Genomic DNA, 16,726 nt, shown 5'->3' on the forward strand with positions numbered 1-16,726 from the left:
TCGAACTAACTCGATACTGAGAGATCAAAATTGAACCAACCTCATATTTACAGTACCAAAATAAAACTCACCTAAATTTCAGGGACGAAATTGTACCCTTTTTGAACTTCAAGGCACAAACCCGAATTTTTCAAATTTAAAGCACCAAAAATATATTTTGACTTTAAGAAAACTAACACATGCATCCTAGATAACTTTAGAAATAGTCACCCTTGCAAAATATCTAAGGTAATTTAATCAAAAACGATAAAAGGCTTTAAACTTGAAGGTAATATATTTCGAAGCACGATAGTCACCCTTTGCTTAATTATTTGATTTTTTTTTTTTTTTTTTTGGTTTATGAACTTCCTTACTTGACAGCCATATGGCTAAAGGGCCTAATTATGGGAAACAAAACTAAAATAACATTATTTTGATGAAGATTTTCTACAAACTGCATTACAAGAAGGAGCCAAAAACAAAAAACTCTGACAATAGATACCAAAAGACATGATGCTGACTATCAAAGCTCCTGTCAACAAGGATAGGGCAAGAGAAAGGCTGATATCTCCATCAAAGCTCATCCTGCAAATCAAATAAAAGCATGTCTCTAAGTAGATGCTCAATCATGTTTCAACAATACCTTAATCCAAACTATGAGTAACTGGAAAAAGCAAATGATTTTTTTTTTCTTTTAAAAAAGAAAGGATAAGGCAAAGAATTTTTATTTTTTGTAGAATAGCACCACCAAACCCCACCCCTCTCCCCCAATAAAACAAAACAAAACAAAACAAAACAAAACAAAACAAAAAAAAAAAAACTATGGACATGACAATGTCAAAGCTAATGTGTTCCAAATCACTCATCACTAATACATTGCCAATGCCAACTGCTCCACACCAACATTCTTTCAAATTTCCTCTCAAGATATAAATTCTATGAAGCAGCTTAACAAGCTTGCAATTTCTTAAAGCAACAAAGTTTTTCAGCAATTAGATTCTTCTGAAAAAAAAAATACAAAAAATAATAATAATAAACAAAATAGATTCCAATATGTTTGACTGTAAGTCTGCTATGAGATGCTTCCAAAAAGAGAATTTACTTAATACATTCAGGATTTCCTAGAGATTAATATTCATGGAGGAAAAAAAGAAATAAAAATAGACCTATGTGGAATGTGGTCAACTTGTAAATAAAAATAATTCAGAAAACTTGGGGATGATGAACAAATTACTGGGAACTCTCAGCAGTAGAAGAAAAACATATGCAGTACAATCCCAAGTAATTCCCATTTAAAGAAAAGAAAAAGACTCAGGTAATTTGGACATTTTGAAATTAAATTTTGCTTGTCATGACGAATACCACCTCTATTTGGCAATAAAAATAAGTAGAGAAAAGAATGAAGCTTACATGGTAATCATCCATGTAATCACGACGGTCCTGCATAATAAATTAAACCTTGAAGTTAGGACAAACTTTGAAACAATCATACAAGTCTTTTGAGTCCAAAAAATAGGGAGAGTTTTAGAGAGCCAGGTAGGGGGGGGGGGGGGGGGGGGGGGAAGCTCTCTAAAACTCTCCCTATATGGAATGTGGTCAACTTGTAAATAAAACAATCATCAATCTACATCAATTTCCTATTATAAAATTCCATTAAAAGAAAGAAGTGTTTCCATCAACTGATTGGCAGTACATTCAACATTATTTAGAAAAAAGGCCAAAAGCTTCCAATGAAAATCTTGGTTGGACACAACCACAGAGGAAATTCATTGTATTATTATGACATCTTCACAAAAATAAAATCTTGATATCAAAAATGTCTTTTGTCATGTCTGTAAAGAAGCCTTTGATGGGGAACAGCCATTAAATACACAGAAAATGCAACACAATCAATTAATTAATCACAGAAGACCAAAATTTCCTCAAAAATTAAAGGATTGGCTCGCCCAAGCCTATGATAGGCTTTATCACTTTTATCATAAGGGTGATCATCAAACAACCAAAAGAAAGAGATGAAATCATGAAAAATTTAAAAGGAGTGATGCCAATTGTACAAACCCTTCTGTATCTGTCCTTATATCTATCCCTGTACCGTCGATCATAACCCCGCTCTCTTCTCCTCCTTTCACCTTCTTCTCTTGCTCTTTGAGCTTCCTGCATGATGTTTGAAGATTTAAAATCACTTGGAATGAAATTCAACTAAGACTAAAGAAATTGCAATCAGCAGTAAGTATCATTAAGAACCTCTTCCTCTTGTGCTTTTCTCACTTTCTCTGCTTCCTCAAAGGCCTCTTTTTCAATCTGAAGTTACAGAAAAGATATGCAAATAAGGAACTGCTATTGATCTGGAATCTAACAATGAAGTTTAAGGAGAAGGGCCACACCTCCCTGTTTGCAAATACTTCTTCCACAACTTGTTTTGCATAATCTGGGTCATCACAGATCAAAACATTGTCGTAAACTGACCCACCCTTTACCTGCATTATTTGACCCCATTAATCATATAGTTTATTGATAATGCTTGCAACATAATAATCAGTCTATCTAGCATAGTAGATTGAGACTTATGTCCTACCTGCCAAACCTCAATTCCTACATACTTAATTGGCTTAAGCACATAAAGATCAGGGTCATCTTCAAACTCTGGACATAGGAAAAAGGAAACCACTTAATGTCAACTTCAAATTTTTGTACCTGCGGTCCAAATTATTTTATATTTTATAATCAATGAAAAAAATTATATAGGTATGCTTCACAATACCTGGATTATCAATCCAAGGAGTCTTCCATTTTCCTTTATAATTGGGGTTCTTAATTTTCTGTCAAGTCAAAAAAGCAAGCTCATGAGAAACTGCAAAGGAGAATCAAGCTTCAAGCTTTTTTGTGTATCTCTTGAGCTCAATTGGCATACCTTGGGCTTCCATGGTCCTTTATACGCTGGATTAGGTACCTTTGGGGGTTTCCACGCACCATTCTCTTCATCATCCCAGTTATCAGGCTGATCAGGGAAACTAAATTATGAGATTTTTTCATCTTCTATCATATTTTTCGTTTTCTTTTATCTTTTCTATAGGCACCATATCACAAAATAGCAGCATTAAACATCAAACTGGAAAAAGGGAAATGAGGAGAGAAGTGGAACGTAAAGCAGCCTTTTGAAATATAACTAGCCCTACAAATTACAAAAGGCCTAGTGTTGGGTCCAACATCATTAAAGACCAGGCATTAATTCATATACATGGCTTTGCGTATGCATGGCTTCTTAAGCAATCAACTAACCTCTTTAGCTTTTGGGTCTGGAATTTCTTTTGGAATTGAATCATATCCCTGCAATACCAAGATAAACATTAATGGAAGCACATAATTTATACAGATACTAATTGCATTTTCAGTAGTTAGAAAGAAATACAAAGTTTTAATACCTCAGGTTTAACCTCATTAGGATCATCAATATATTCCCTATCCTCCCAGTCTGCAGGCTGTGAGATATGACAAATGACAGTCAAATTTCAAATGAAAATTTCTAGAACTTGAATAGTTGTCATAACAACAAGGTGAATCACAAACTATCCTAGAAGGGTATTCTAAGGTAAAACTATGGAGCTCATAAGATTTAGAATTGAAAGTCGAAGCTTGATACTAATCACCAGAAGTATTATCAGAGTTAAATTATTACAAACTATTGAGTTTGTGAGCTCAAGAAGAAACCTTTTTTGCCTTGACATCCTTAATTTTCCGTGGGGGAAGAATATCCCAATCTACATACATGCTTCCAGAATCTCTCTCCCGATTGTCAATCAGGATGCTATATGTTGCATCAGGCCTAAGAATAAATGTGTAGAAATGAGTAAGCTTGTCTGTTTCACATTCCAAATCCTTCTTGATGGGGTAATTTTGGCCCTGGTAGGAGAGTATAACATGAAGCTTCTTTGTCTGTGTGCCACATATATCTGGTCCAAACATTAAACTACACCAAGAAAACAGAAACAGGAATATCAGAGACAAGAAAAAGGGAAAGAACACTAGTAGTTCCCTTTCCCTTAATAAGAGCAACCAGTGGTTGAAGAGTATTTCTGTTCATATTTTAGATATGGTGTGACATTAGGCTTGAACTCATTCAATTAAAAGGAAAAAAGCAGACTAAAAAATGGGTAGAGAATATGTATTATTTTAAATGGTATCTTCCAGGCCTCTGTCAAATATCTCAGAAAATTCTCTATAGGTTAATTCATCAAAGATACTTGCCATCATCTTGCAAAAATTAAAAGCGAATTCCCTTACAAGCGAATTCATGAGTGAATAAAAGAAAATCATTTTATTTTTATTTTTATTTTGGTGGTGAAAAGCCTTGAAACAGTCTCCTACACACCACCTCCACTAACACAATCACTCAAAGTAACTTATGGACCTTTGGGTGAAGACAATTTTCATGCATTTGGTCTGCAGGTAGAGAATTCACAATTTTCCCCCTCAATTATATTAAAAGACGTAAGGATTGAAATGTCTCATTGTGATTGCTCAATCCTTATTTACTGTATTTATAATTTGTCCCGTTGTTCGCCTAACAGATAAACCGTCTCTTTTATCATAATAATAATAATAAAAGGAGCCAAAAAATGCATAATATTTTGGAGGTCTCTCTAATCTCTATTATATCCAGGGACAGGGACAGCGACTGACAGCATACATTTTTTAATCTGTGTACATCATACTAAATTTGTACATTAAGAAGCAAACCTGTATGGAGTGTCCCCTCCAAATTTCTTTTGATTGACAAACCCAGAAAGAAGCTTTATGTAACCACCACCACATTCAATATCCTGCTCAAATCTTATAGAGTATTGGAGGACCAATGTTCTGTTCTTGTTGCTGAACTCTGGTAACTTTGCAGATAAAGCATAATGTTTGGCATCAGCGGATGTCTGAATACCTACAGAATTTTATGTATCATCAGAAAACTAACACTAAAAACTAACTTTTGAGACAAATATGATAATTTATTACTTGGAACTTATTTTCATCATATTCTTACTCTCTGCCAATATTAAACACTTGAGATAATATTAATGAGAAAAACCAAACTACTTCGCAATATGAGATTTTATGGGGTCCAAAATTCAACAACAGATAAAACAAACACTTGAATCAAAAAAACAAAAGTGAGTTATATACCCTTATCATCAGGATCTCCAGACCACTTTCCAGCCGTATGTTTAAAAGAACCTGCTTTTCCTTCACTCTTTTTCCAATCTGATTTAACCCAACGACTTTGCCACCCATCTTTGTTCAGTAACAAACAATCAAAAAAAGGAAAGAACAATAGAGTTAGCAATCCCAGATTACCTAAAAAAAACTGCCAAAGTAACTGTCTGAAAAGTTAGTTAAACTTAGTACTTTTTAATCCTGCCACGTGACAAAACAATACAACAAAAATAATAATAACAAAGTCTTTTTATTTTTTATTTTACTTCCAAGTTTTTCTCTTTTTGTCAGCAATCCATAGTAATATAAGAGTAGTAGAACTAGAAAGTACCTTCAAAGCGCTCTTCAAAAATGATTTCTGAAAGTGAAGAACGTGTGAGAAAGGAAAACAAAAACAACACTAGCAAAAGCAATAGCTTATTATTAAGAGCAAAAGCTAAAGCATGTTCCTCCATCATGGGAAAATAAATTTATTTGCACTAGTATTGTGAGAGAGCTAGGCTAGTTATAGAAAGTCTGTAAGTTGTTTGCCCTCAGTTTTTGTCTTAAATTACATTTGAGCCACTTTTTGTATGGACTAATGTTTTCTTTTTAGAAATGGAAATTGACCTCGCTTTATTACAAGTCTGTGAGACTTTTTGAGAATGTTGGCCAATGGGATGTGAATGTAACGTTGCAGTAACCAATTGAAGTATTTCTTGACGTTTCTGTAGGCCCTGCCTTTTGGTCAACCCACTTCTCTTCTCTCTCTTTTGTTTTCCTTTACATAGAAAGTGGATGATTAAATTGTTGCTCTAGTTATTTATTTATTTTTATTTTTTAAGATTTGAGGATTTTCTATGTAATACAAGATTTTGTTCATCCTAATAACAAAGATTTTTTTGAAAGGAGTCCCTATTCACTAGTCTAGTTTCTTGACAAATGTACAAGAACACACAACAAAAGCATTGAAAATAATAATAATAATAATAATAATTCTCACTTATAGATGAAACTTTTGAAAAATCATTATATCTTTGCTTTTTATCAATAATAATATTGTTATTCCAAACCACATCATCTTTTTTAAGGCAGAGGGTGTAGATTTCGTATCTTTTTTTTTTTTTTTTTTTTTGCATTACCTAAATTAACCACAAATGTATGGAGGATTAAATTAAAATTTTAAAAATCCCAAAATACGTGACCGTCACCACCAAGAATTTCAAAATATTCTAAAATCATTTGAAGTGGTGTCAATTTATAAATATTGTTAATTTGGATTAAAGCCAAGGCAGTCCCAACAAACATGTAGAGTACAATTGAAATTTTGTTGAATGAGAGGGGCGGGCATTGGCATTGGATTAAAAAAAAAAAAAAAGGAACTTAGAAAGACTTGGGTCTTCTCTTCTCTTCCCACCCTACATGCTATGTTGACTGACTCGCTCGCTCTCTCCTGATTCATGAACGCGTTTCAAAGTCTTCTCCCAAGTCTATGCCCATTGCCCAAGGAAGGAGCATGGAAAGAGGACAAAAGCTAAAATAATAAAAATACATATATATATATATATATATATACACACACGCTTTCACCATCACTGGATTAAAGCAGACCGATGTGGTTTCTTTTCTTTTTATTATTATATAATTTTCCAACATAAGATAATGTCACTGATTTTTGTTTCTATTATTAACAAACCTTCCGTGTTGAATGGTTTCTTGACCAATTTGTTCTGTTATTAACAGAGATGGCAAACAGAACTAACTTCACACGAACAAAGTGACACTTTGAAATCACAATCGAAACAAGTGAGTGAGTTTACCGTAATTCCCCTAAATTCATTTATGCACTAAAATAGTACCTTAAAACAAGTAATATATGTCTAAAAATTTTTTATTTTAAAGACTTCACATCTGTATGTGCTATCTCAAGTTGGATGATGTTGCAATAACTTATTTATTACGATAACTACCTACATAGAGAGAAAATCAACCAAACAAAATAAAATGTGACCATGGTCCTGGTTGTACAATTGTACAACGAATAGCCAGTGGATTGCATTTACTTTTGGTTTCAAATCTTTGTTACATACAGAGCATTGGATAGATTATTGAACATAAAGAGTATTAAATATCGTTTAGTAGCTTATGAGCAGAGCAGCTATAATTCTATAACTCATGCAGGTTCCTAACTTTAGAAGCTTGTTGTTCATAATCTATGCACAAAATCCATTCAAGAATATCCATTTTATAGAGAATGAATGATATACTCAGAAAGAAGACAACTATATTTTTCTCTTTAGCAAAGAAATTATAAATTAAAAAAAAAAAAAAAAAAATTGAAGCGATTGGAAGATATTCAAATAACTTACCATATAGTGCCAAATATCAAATTAGAGTATTTCAGATGCATAATATTTTCCAAGCAACTGAGGCTTCACAATAAACAATAACCTACATTTTTTTTATTAAAATGATTCATCGTCATCAATAAAGCAATTTTCAACCACTAGCTTAGCTCATTACACTCAGTTTCCATCAACTAGAGAAACAGAATTGAAGTTGGCACATGCCCAAAATATACTCCTTAAAGTACTCGAAAACCAAGAAGTATTTCGCAAAAGGCAAAAAAGAAATAGAAGTTTCAAACATCCGAAATTTCTACTCATAGCTAATTTCTCACAGAAAACATGTGAAAATTATGAGGAGGCTTCATAGTTTCCCTCTACTTTGCCTGAGGGTGAGAAGCAATGAATTCAACAGCAAGATTGATGGAGTTGATCTTGTCTGCTTCCTTATCAGGGATCTCAAACCCAAATTCTTCTTCAAGTGCCATCACAATCTCTACAGAATCTAAACTATCTAATCCAAGATCATTCTGAAAATTGGCATTTGGTGTGACCTGCCAAACCAAAAAGAACCATAATTACAAAGAGCAGTAGAATAAACACAGGTGATAAAAAATAAAAATAAAAAACTAAAACAAACAGATACTAACGATCGGTATGTCTCCATGCAACCTATTGTCCCTTTTAGGATGATGAATAGTAGAGCCAATAGTTTCTCCATTTCTTGATATAAAGTTCCCCACAATATATAACGCGATGCTTCTATTGGTTAATACTTTAAAACAAGAGGAAAACAAAGAACGATTTGGCAAGGATGACCATAAAAGTACCTCAAACACAAGACTACTCAATAAAGAATTTTTTCCAGTCCCTACTAATTGAAATCAAACCCATTGTATTGGAGGTCGAGATAGATATTAACTGAAAATATAAGTTACAGACTAGAAATGGTCTTCCCTCAATATCAAATAAACTGGAATTTGGAAGTTTGATAAGATATGAAGATGACTAGATTTCGTAAGACAAAAATTAGCAGCATAAAACCTTGTTATGAAAGTGCAAGTTCATAGAAATTTTCCTTGGACATATGAAGCCTTTCATCACTAGCAAGCCAGTTAGTTATTCAAACCAACTGGCAAGCTATTTGGAAGACTAAAGACCCTACTAAGGAGGATTTTTTTTTTTTTTTTTGCTTGGACAGCAGCCCATGGTAAAACTATGGATAATCTTCGGAAGAGAAAATTCACCATTGTTGACTGGTGTTGCATGTGCAAAATGGAAGAGGAGGCTAGTAACCATCTTCTCCTACACTGTGCTATTGCAATGAACTTGTGGTTTATGGTTTTCCCTTTATTTGGTCTCTCTTGGGTTATGCCTTTCTCAATGAAAGAGCACCTAGCTTGTTGGAGAGGTGGCTTTACGGGTCATCAAAGCGAGGAACGTATGGAACAATATTCATCTTTGTCTAACATGGTACACAGCTTTATAAATTATCATTTTTTAGGTACAATTGTACTTTTGCACATAAATAAAAATAAGCTAATCAAAACACACTTGGAAGGAATGTAATTCTAGGTCCTCCGAGTATTAAATCTGCTGACAACCAAAGTCAAAGCTAGTGAGAATATTTGTACTAACTAAGGCATCAGTACCCTGTCTTCATGAACTAAATATATGCATGACCAGATGGTAGTTAAAATAAAGATCTCTTTGTTAATCCAAATATCAATATAATATAAAGGCTATTCGAGCAGTCTTTACTCAACTCACTTAACCCTTAATCCCATTTAAAATGACCACTCTTCCAGTGAACCTAATATTTTTTTTTTAATATGGAAAATGAGGGATAATAAATAGAAGAGGAAGGTCCTGCCTAAAAAGCAAAAGAAAAACATAGTCTATAATAAATGAGTACATGGTGGAGTACTGGAGTATCTTCACAAACAAGAGAGAAAGCTATTAGCAAGGAACACGAGAACTAGATCATCATAAAACCTCCCAAAATACACATGTCATGATTCACCATCTCTACAAGTCAAAAATAGAACTCACAAGTTTAATCATTTGCAAACTACATTCTTAAGGAAAATTGTAAATCCAGGCACCTTGTTGCAATATGCAAAAACCTCCCCTACACTAACTGCAGACAAGAGAGAATCAGATTGTGCTATGACGGGCCATACAAAAATAAAAAGCCATGGGAGGTTGAGGTTTGTTGAGGCTTATGAAAACAATAGGCGAACCTTTTTAGAGAGTGTGCCAAATTATGTAATTTTTAAGTCATATAATAAATGAATGACAGCACAATTTCCCACACCTGACCTCAAAAACATTAGATCAAATAAGGTTGGTTTTTATTTCCATTGGATTTTAAATTCATGATGATCTCATTTGGGAGTGGGAAAAGTGGCGCCATTTGAGGCAGAGGCAGTTCCTTCATTATTTGGCTATAGGAAACACAGTCCCCCATGCCATCGAGCCAACCATTTGGGTATTCAGACCAAAAACAATAAGACTTGAGAGATTTGCAAAATGATTGATTTTTTAAGTTTGTCTTTGACACCAACAGACAATAAAGATATCAAATTCCATATGCATTCATGAACAATTTAATTTAGCATAAAATTAAAAGCAAATTAAATTATGAAGAATAAAATGTCCCTTGAGTTGAAATGCAATGCTGAAACTCTTCCATTCATGGACTTTAATTATTGGGAGCAACAATTTTAGGCTGAAAACGCCGTCAACGTTTTATTTTCCTTAATTCAATTTATTAGAAACATAGGTGGTGGAGTGAGAAAACAAAACATATTTCCTAACAAACAAAAACATATGATAGGATTCACTAACAGATTTCATTTCGAAATTAGGGTTTGGAAGTAACGTAAGAATATTAATAATAGCTGCTTTCTTTGCAGACAGATTTCATTTCTTGACTCTCCCACTAACCTTGGAAGGATCGACCTTCTGGAAGTTTTTGACGACGGAGATGACACGATCGGTGACCTCCGATTTGAACGAGGTCCTCACTTCCTCCGAGAAGAAACGGCGCCGTATGGCATTGAAGGGCGAAGAATCCACGCCCACGCCTACGCCCACGTTCACCCTCAGGTACTTTTTTACCAATGCGCTCCTCGCCATCGCCATCGCCATCGCCATCGCCTTCGCCTTCGCCTTCTGCAAACCCCAACCCTTACCCTTTTTCTTTTTCTTTTTTTTTTTATAAGTGCCCGAGCCGAGAGAAATGAAATGAGTAACTAATAACTTAAGTACCTTCTCAAAAAAAAAAATACAACCATCTTTCGTATTGTAATTCTACCGTACCAGCTACACTAAGTTACAAAACATCACGTTTTCATCTAGTGTCAGCCCGTGTTTGGGCCCAACCCACACTCGATCCGATTGGGTCGAGTTACTGAAAAATTGACCCACACTCAACCGAAATACAGGTTGGACCCGCCAAGTCGAATCATCAGTTAGAACAGGTCGGATTCAACGGTTTGGCAGATTGGACCACTTATTGGGCCAAATTTGTAAATTTTCTTGGATTTAATTTTTTTGGGCCTTTTGGGTCGAAATTATTGGGTTTTGCAAGGAATTAATAGTTTTTTAATCTTGTCATATCAGATTGGGCATTTTTTTTACTTAATTTCTTTTAAAATGGGCCTTCAACTCTACTTGAATTTGTCCAAAACTCCAAATTCATTCTACCCAAAACCCACATATTGAGTATTGACATTTGGGAACAAAAAAATACAAAGTAAAACCTGGGTACCTATTAAACATCAATAGCATGTAAAACCTAGGCATTAATCAAACAAATAAAAACACAATACCATTTTGTTACCACCTGTTAATCATCCACACATTATAACAAATATTTTCCAAATTGCCTAAGCCTTAAGGCCTGGGTAATACCTCAAAATTGCCTCAAGAAAACTCAAGCATATAAAAGTCAATCTGTCAATCTGAATACATATTAAACCTACCAACTGATATTGCACAGGATCAGGAGGCTGAATGATCTGGCTTCGGTGGGCTACTAATGGCTGTGGAAGGCCTACAGAGATGAACACACAATCAAAAGGGGACCGGAGTTGACTGGCCAAACACCCTCCGATGGCTAAGTTAGTTTCTCACAAAAATGGAGTTCCAACTTTGTAGGAGTAAAATTTCAAAATGTACCTACCTTGGTTTGATTCAGACCGGTCCTTTATATAGAGAACCTTGGAGCGGTTATTAATTTAGTAACTTTCCCAAGATTCATGGAAACCAATGAGTCTAGACATAACTTCCTCAACGGCTACAGAAGTTGCAACCGCTAATGGAAGTTAAGTATTTGAGGAATTTATGGCGATAATCATGGGTTTGGTAACCGTTCCAAGATGCTGAGAATTTCCCAAGTGTTGCACGCTTGTCCATCCATTTCATGGACGATTTGGTCGTTCTTGGACGTTTGATCATCGTCCATGGACAACTTCATTGTCTTCCATGGACGATTTCATTGTCCATGAACGATATTCTTGTCCATGACCATCCTTCTCAGCCTTGGGTGATTTCTGATCCTGCTTGCTCTCTGGGTCCTGGACAATACCTTTGGATGAATTGGAGATAACTAATTTTTCGCTATCCCATCAGTTACCCCCTTGTTCAAAGGGTCGTCCAGGATATTGTTGTGTTTTAATGCGTGTTTATATGATTTTAATCAAGTTTTAATTTTTTTTTTGTGCCACGTGTCACGAAACTGTTGGTTGACCTGTTGTGTTGATCTCGCTTCCCAAAGGAACCGCCACGTGTCACTTTTTGAATGGTGCGCGTCGCTTTGCTGACCCTGTTTTTGGGGCCTATAAATAGGTGCATTCCCTTCCTTGCCCCTCATTTTTCTCTCATTTTCCTTTCTGTCATCTCGTCCAAGAGCCTCATCTAGCTCTCCTCCTAGTTCTATCAAGTACTTCCTCTTTCTTTTTTAAGTTTTCATCTTAATCTTTCTTCATTTCAACCATGTCTTCATCTAGTAGTTTAGAGAAGGAGATAGACGAGTACCAGGACGATTTTTCTGGCAATGAGGGTAGTGATGAAAGTAGCGAAGGTAGCACAGCCTGTAGTGATTCTTCAGACGAGCATTATTCGTCTGGGGTACCTGGTATTACCTTTGAGGAATTCCAGGAACTACAACGTAGGATGGCTTCTAGATCTGAGGCTAGCTCGTCCAGACAGCCACCTAACCCTCCTCAAGACGAGGAAGAGGATGAAGAAAATGTCATTTATAGTTGTGCCCCAGAGGTAGCATCCACCTTAGATGCTGCCAAGTTAAAAAATCTTGTAGCTAGCCCTAGGTTTCCTCTAAATTCCTTTTGCAGAGACCTCTTCCATAGGTTGGGTATTGGACCTAACCAACTCAACCCCAATGGTTAGAGGACGATAGTTGCCATGCAAGTGCTATGGCGTGAGGCACTGGAAGGGAACTGTCCAATTATGGTGGACGAGTTCCTTTACTGTTATAAGCCCTCGGAGATAAAAAAGTCTGCTGGTTTTTACCAGTTCTCATCCAGGGGCTCTTACTATAGTTTAATAAAGGGCCGTAACTCGTCTGACAGGCTCTAGAAAAAAAAAATTTATTATTTCCGGAAATTGGGTTAGGGACCCAGCTGATGTGGGTAATGCCCCCTTCCTACCTTTTACCAGCCCTCTAGGTTGCCTTCGTCCTGAGGGTATGTTTCCTTTCTATTTTATTTTGTTTCTCTTTACATATTTTCTATCTTTCAATCGTCTAACCTTTTTTCTTTGGTGATGCAGCTGTTGTTCGTCCACGCTTGGACAAACTTTACTTGGATCAGATTGATGAAGTTCGTGCCTTCCCTGGGAGAACTTTTCACGATCTAGTTACTCTCAGTCGTCTAGCTGCTTGGGGGCTTGGCCCAGTACCTATTACCGAGAATCTTGGTCACGAGGAAACCACCCGTTGAAGTAAGTATTGTCCATTCTACTTCTCTTTTTTTTTTTTTTTTTCTTCCTCTTTTTTTATTTATTTATTTATTTGATTTTCCTCATCGCAGGAATAACTACAATGAGGGAAAACAAAGAAAAAACCATAACCAGTGGGGACGAGGATGTCACTGCACCACCAGTCGTCCAAGCAACGTCCATCCAGACAGGGAAGAGAAAATCTAAGTTTATATCTAGTGCTGCGGATCTGGATGACCTTCCAAGTCGTAGAGGTCCTAAGAAGCAAAAACTTGGCAAGGCTTCTCTTCCCAAGGTTCCCAAGTTCACAACCCCGACAATAAACCTAGACGACCCTCCAGTTGATATGGAGCCTATCCAAACTGTTCATCCCGTCCAGACTGATCCTACTCCCCCTCTAGCCAAGACTCCTTGCAAGCATCATCCGTTAAAGCCTTCTGAGCGTCTTTCTAACCTGGTGTTGGATGAGAGCTATGCATGGAAGACGTTCAAAGGAATCATTACTGACAATGAAGTCAATGAATGCTACAATATGTAAGTGAAAGAGTTTGAACGCTCTGGTATCCATGACCTCTTTAAGGTAGTGTTTCACTCATCCTCGTGTGTTTTTATTCAAATTTTCAAATAAAATGTCTAACTTCCCTTCGTCCATACACAAGCTATGTCAAAATTTTACACAGCAACCTGCTAGGCTAAGGAGCTCGCTTCAGAGGCTAAGACCGCTAAGGATAAGGCTAAGGCTAAGGAGCTGAACAATGAAATTCTACTAAAAAAGGGGGAGGTGCTTAGGTTGACTGAAGATTTCAATCGTCTGCAAGGAAGTGAGACGAAGCTGAAAAACGAGGTGGAACAGCTTAAGGCCGATAACATTAAGAAAGATACTCGCATCGTTTATCTTGAGGGACAAGTTTCTGAATTTGTCTTGTCCTTAGAGAAAGCACGTGGGGAAGCCATAGCAGCCTTCAAGAAGTCTGATGAGTACAAGAATCATCTTGACAGTCACTATGCAGCTGGCTATGAGGACTTTCATGCTGATGACAAAGAAACATTTCCTGATTTGGACTTTGATTCTTTCAAGCTTCCCTTTGCTACTGAAAGCTCCTTGTTGCAGACAAGTTTTGAGGACGTCAACATAACGGACGATGCTAATAATGAAGTGACCCAAGACGATCCCAAGTCTGGCTTATCCAAGTGACTATATTTTCCTTAGAAAATTTATTTTATCTTTATTGGAAGCGCCCGTTGTTTTGGGCTTTGTTTTGGCTTCTTTTATTCAAATTTATCCAAGTACAATTATCTCGTCTAAGCTTATGGACGAGCCTTATATACAATCAGTTATATTTACATAACTTTTTTAAGGGTTTTTTGGACGTTGGTCGTCCACCCTTCTTTAAATTCTATGAATGAATGAATATTTTCCATTTTCACCTTTCATTATGTTTGAATACGTTTGAAGCTTAATATATGAATTTTATTTACATTGTCCATCATTTCTATGGCTGTGTGGTTCGTCCACTTAGGAAATCATTTTATCTCGTCATGAGTATATGGGTGAATTTCTTATTACATCACCAAAATAGAGCAAAATGAATCCTTTTGGTTCGCCATTAAGTACAGACCATTCATGAATGACGCACCTTTTCGCTGGCTTTATTCGTTATCCAGACTTGGGACGATCATTTAGTCGTCCTTAGCTAAATCATTCCCAGCAAATGCTCGTCCTTGCACTGGATTGTTAGGTTGGTTAGATTCGTCTATAGGCTTGTGTTTTTACACAATCTTTATTCGTCCATGGTTTAGACGATCTTTCCTTAGGTTTCATCTCGTCTTAAGCTTTAGACGGGCATACCTTAGGTTTATTCCTTGTTGCTTTATCCTTTCTTTAAGGAAAGCTTACGAACGGTACATCCTTGCGTCCAAGGATTTTATTCGTCATTGATTGTTTGCTTCTCGTGGATCACTATGAATAAATTTACAAAAAATGAAGGATTTCCATACAATTATGTATATACTTGAAAATACATCATATATATATTTGGAAATCCAAATTATGCAAACATTCGTCCATAGGCATGGCACATGCTTGAGAACTAGTGCCTTTAGGGAATTAAAAATACTTACACACAAACTCATCCATGAATAGCACAAAAGTCAAACACTAATGTACTTTCTTAGGGATTATTAAAATACTTAAAACACACAGTAGTAGTAAACAAACACGAGAATACAATATTCCACTCGTCCATGAATCTCGTCCGTGGTCACTTTCGTCTAGGGTCAACATTTATTGATAGTATTTCCTTAGGTGCGCAACATTCCAAGGGTGTTCTAGCCTCTGTCCATCCAAAACTTCCAAATAGTAGGATCCTTGCCTCTTGTAGTTGATAACCCTATAAGGTCCTTCCCAATTTGGCCCCAGTTTCCCATAGGCCGGGTTTCTTGTTGCCGAGATAACCCTCTTCAAGATGAGATCCCCAATATTGAAGCGCCTAGGTTTCACCATGGCATCATACTGCCTTACCATAAGATTTTTGTACCTTGCTATTCTCTGTTCCACGTCCATCCTCACCTCGTCCATAAGGTCAAGGTTAAGACGAAGCTGTTCTTCATTTTCTTCAGCTTGATACTTCTTCACCTTGTGGCTGGCCATGTGCACTTCTGCCAGTATGACTGCCTCACTTCCATAGGCTAGTTTAAAAGGAGTTTCCCCCGTGGGGGTTCTCACTGTTGTTCTGTAAGCCCACAAAACACCTAGTAAGTCATCTGTCCATACTCCTTTTGCCCCTTCAAGCCGAGTCTTGATGATTTTCAATAAGGATCGGTTTGCTACTTCTACCTGCCCGTTGGCCTGTGGGTGGGAGGGTGAGGAGTAATGATTCTTGATTCCCAATTGTTCACAAAAATCCCTGAAAGGTGTGTTGTCGAACTGTCGTCCATTGTCAGACACTAGTACCCTAGGTACTCCAAACTTGCATACAATGTTCTTCCAGACAAAGTTCTTGACATTTTATTGTGTAATTTTTGCTAAGGGTTCGGCTTCCACCTACTTAGTGAAATAATCTATTCCTACCACCAAAAACTTCATTTTCCTAATTCCGATTGGAAAGGGGCCCAAAATATCCAATCCCCATTGTGCGAAAGGCCAAAGGGCCATTATTGGGGTAAGATACTCTTATGGTTGTCTAGGAATATTACTTAAACGTTGACATTGATCACATACCTTAACATATGCCTTAGCATCAGCTTGAATGGTTGGC

General features: G+C 36.4%; 2 protein-coding genes across 2 annotated transcripts; both read right to left on the reverse strand.

Moving 5' to 3' along the window:
• Positions 1-381: 381 nt before the first annotated feature.
• Positions 382-5,675, reverse strand: LOC126691083 (calreticulin-3-like). Its single transcript, XM_050386166.1, has 14 exons — positions 5,513-5,675; positions 5,152-5,259; positions 4,717-4,909; positions 3,688-3,946; positions 3,402-3,458; positions 3,259-3,306; positions 2,891-2,977; positions 2,741-2,798; positions 2,555-2,622; positions 2,364-2,456; positions 2,224-2,280; positions 2,038-2,133; positions 1,390-1,419; positions 382-564 (listed from the first exon to the last, which is right to left on the reverse strand). Exons 1-14 carry the CDS (start codon positions 5,637-5,639, stop codon positions 553-555), a joined length of 1,293 nt encoding a protein of 430 aa, XP_050242123.1. The 5' UTR covers positions 5,640-5,675; the 3' UTR covers positions 382-552.
• A 1,925-nt stretch (positions 5,676-7,600) lies between these two features.
• Positions 7,601-10,744, reverse strand: LOC126691094 (acyl carrier protein 2, mitochondrial). The gene is made up of 2 exons (XM_050386174.1): positions 10,455-10,744; positions 7,601-8,059 (listed from the first exon to the last, which is right to left on the reverse strand). Exons 1-2 carry the CDS (start codon positions 10,662-10,664, stop codon positions 7,883-7,885), a joined length of 387 nt encoding a protein of 128 aa, XP_050242131.1. The 5' UTR covers positions 10,665-10,744; the 3' UTR covers positions 7,601-7,882.
• Between the last annotated feature and the right edge of the window lie 5,982 nt (positions 10,745-16,726).

The sequence above is a fragment of the Quercus robur genome, chromosome 1, assembly GCF_932294415.1.
Source record: "Quercus robur chromosome 1, dhQueRobu3.1, whole genome shotgun sequence".
Classification (NCBI taxonomy): Eukaryota; Viridiplantae; Streptophyta; class Magnoliopsida; order Fagales; family Fagaceae; genus Quercus; species Quercus robur.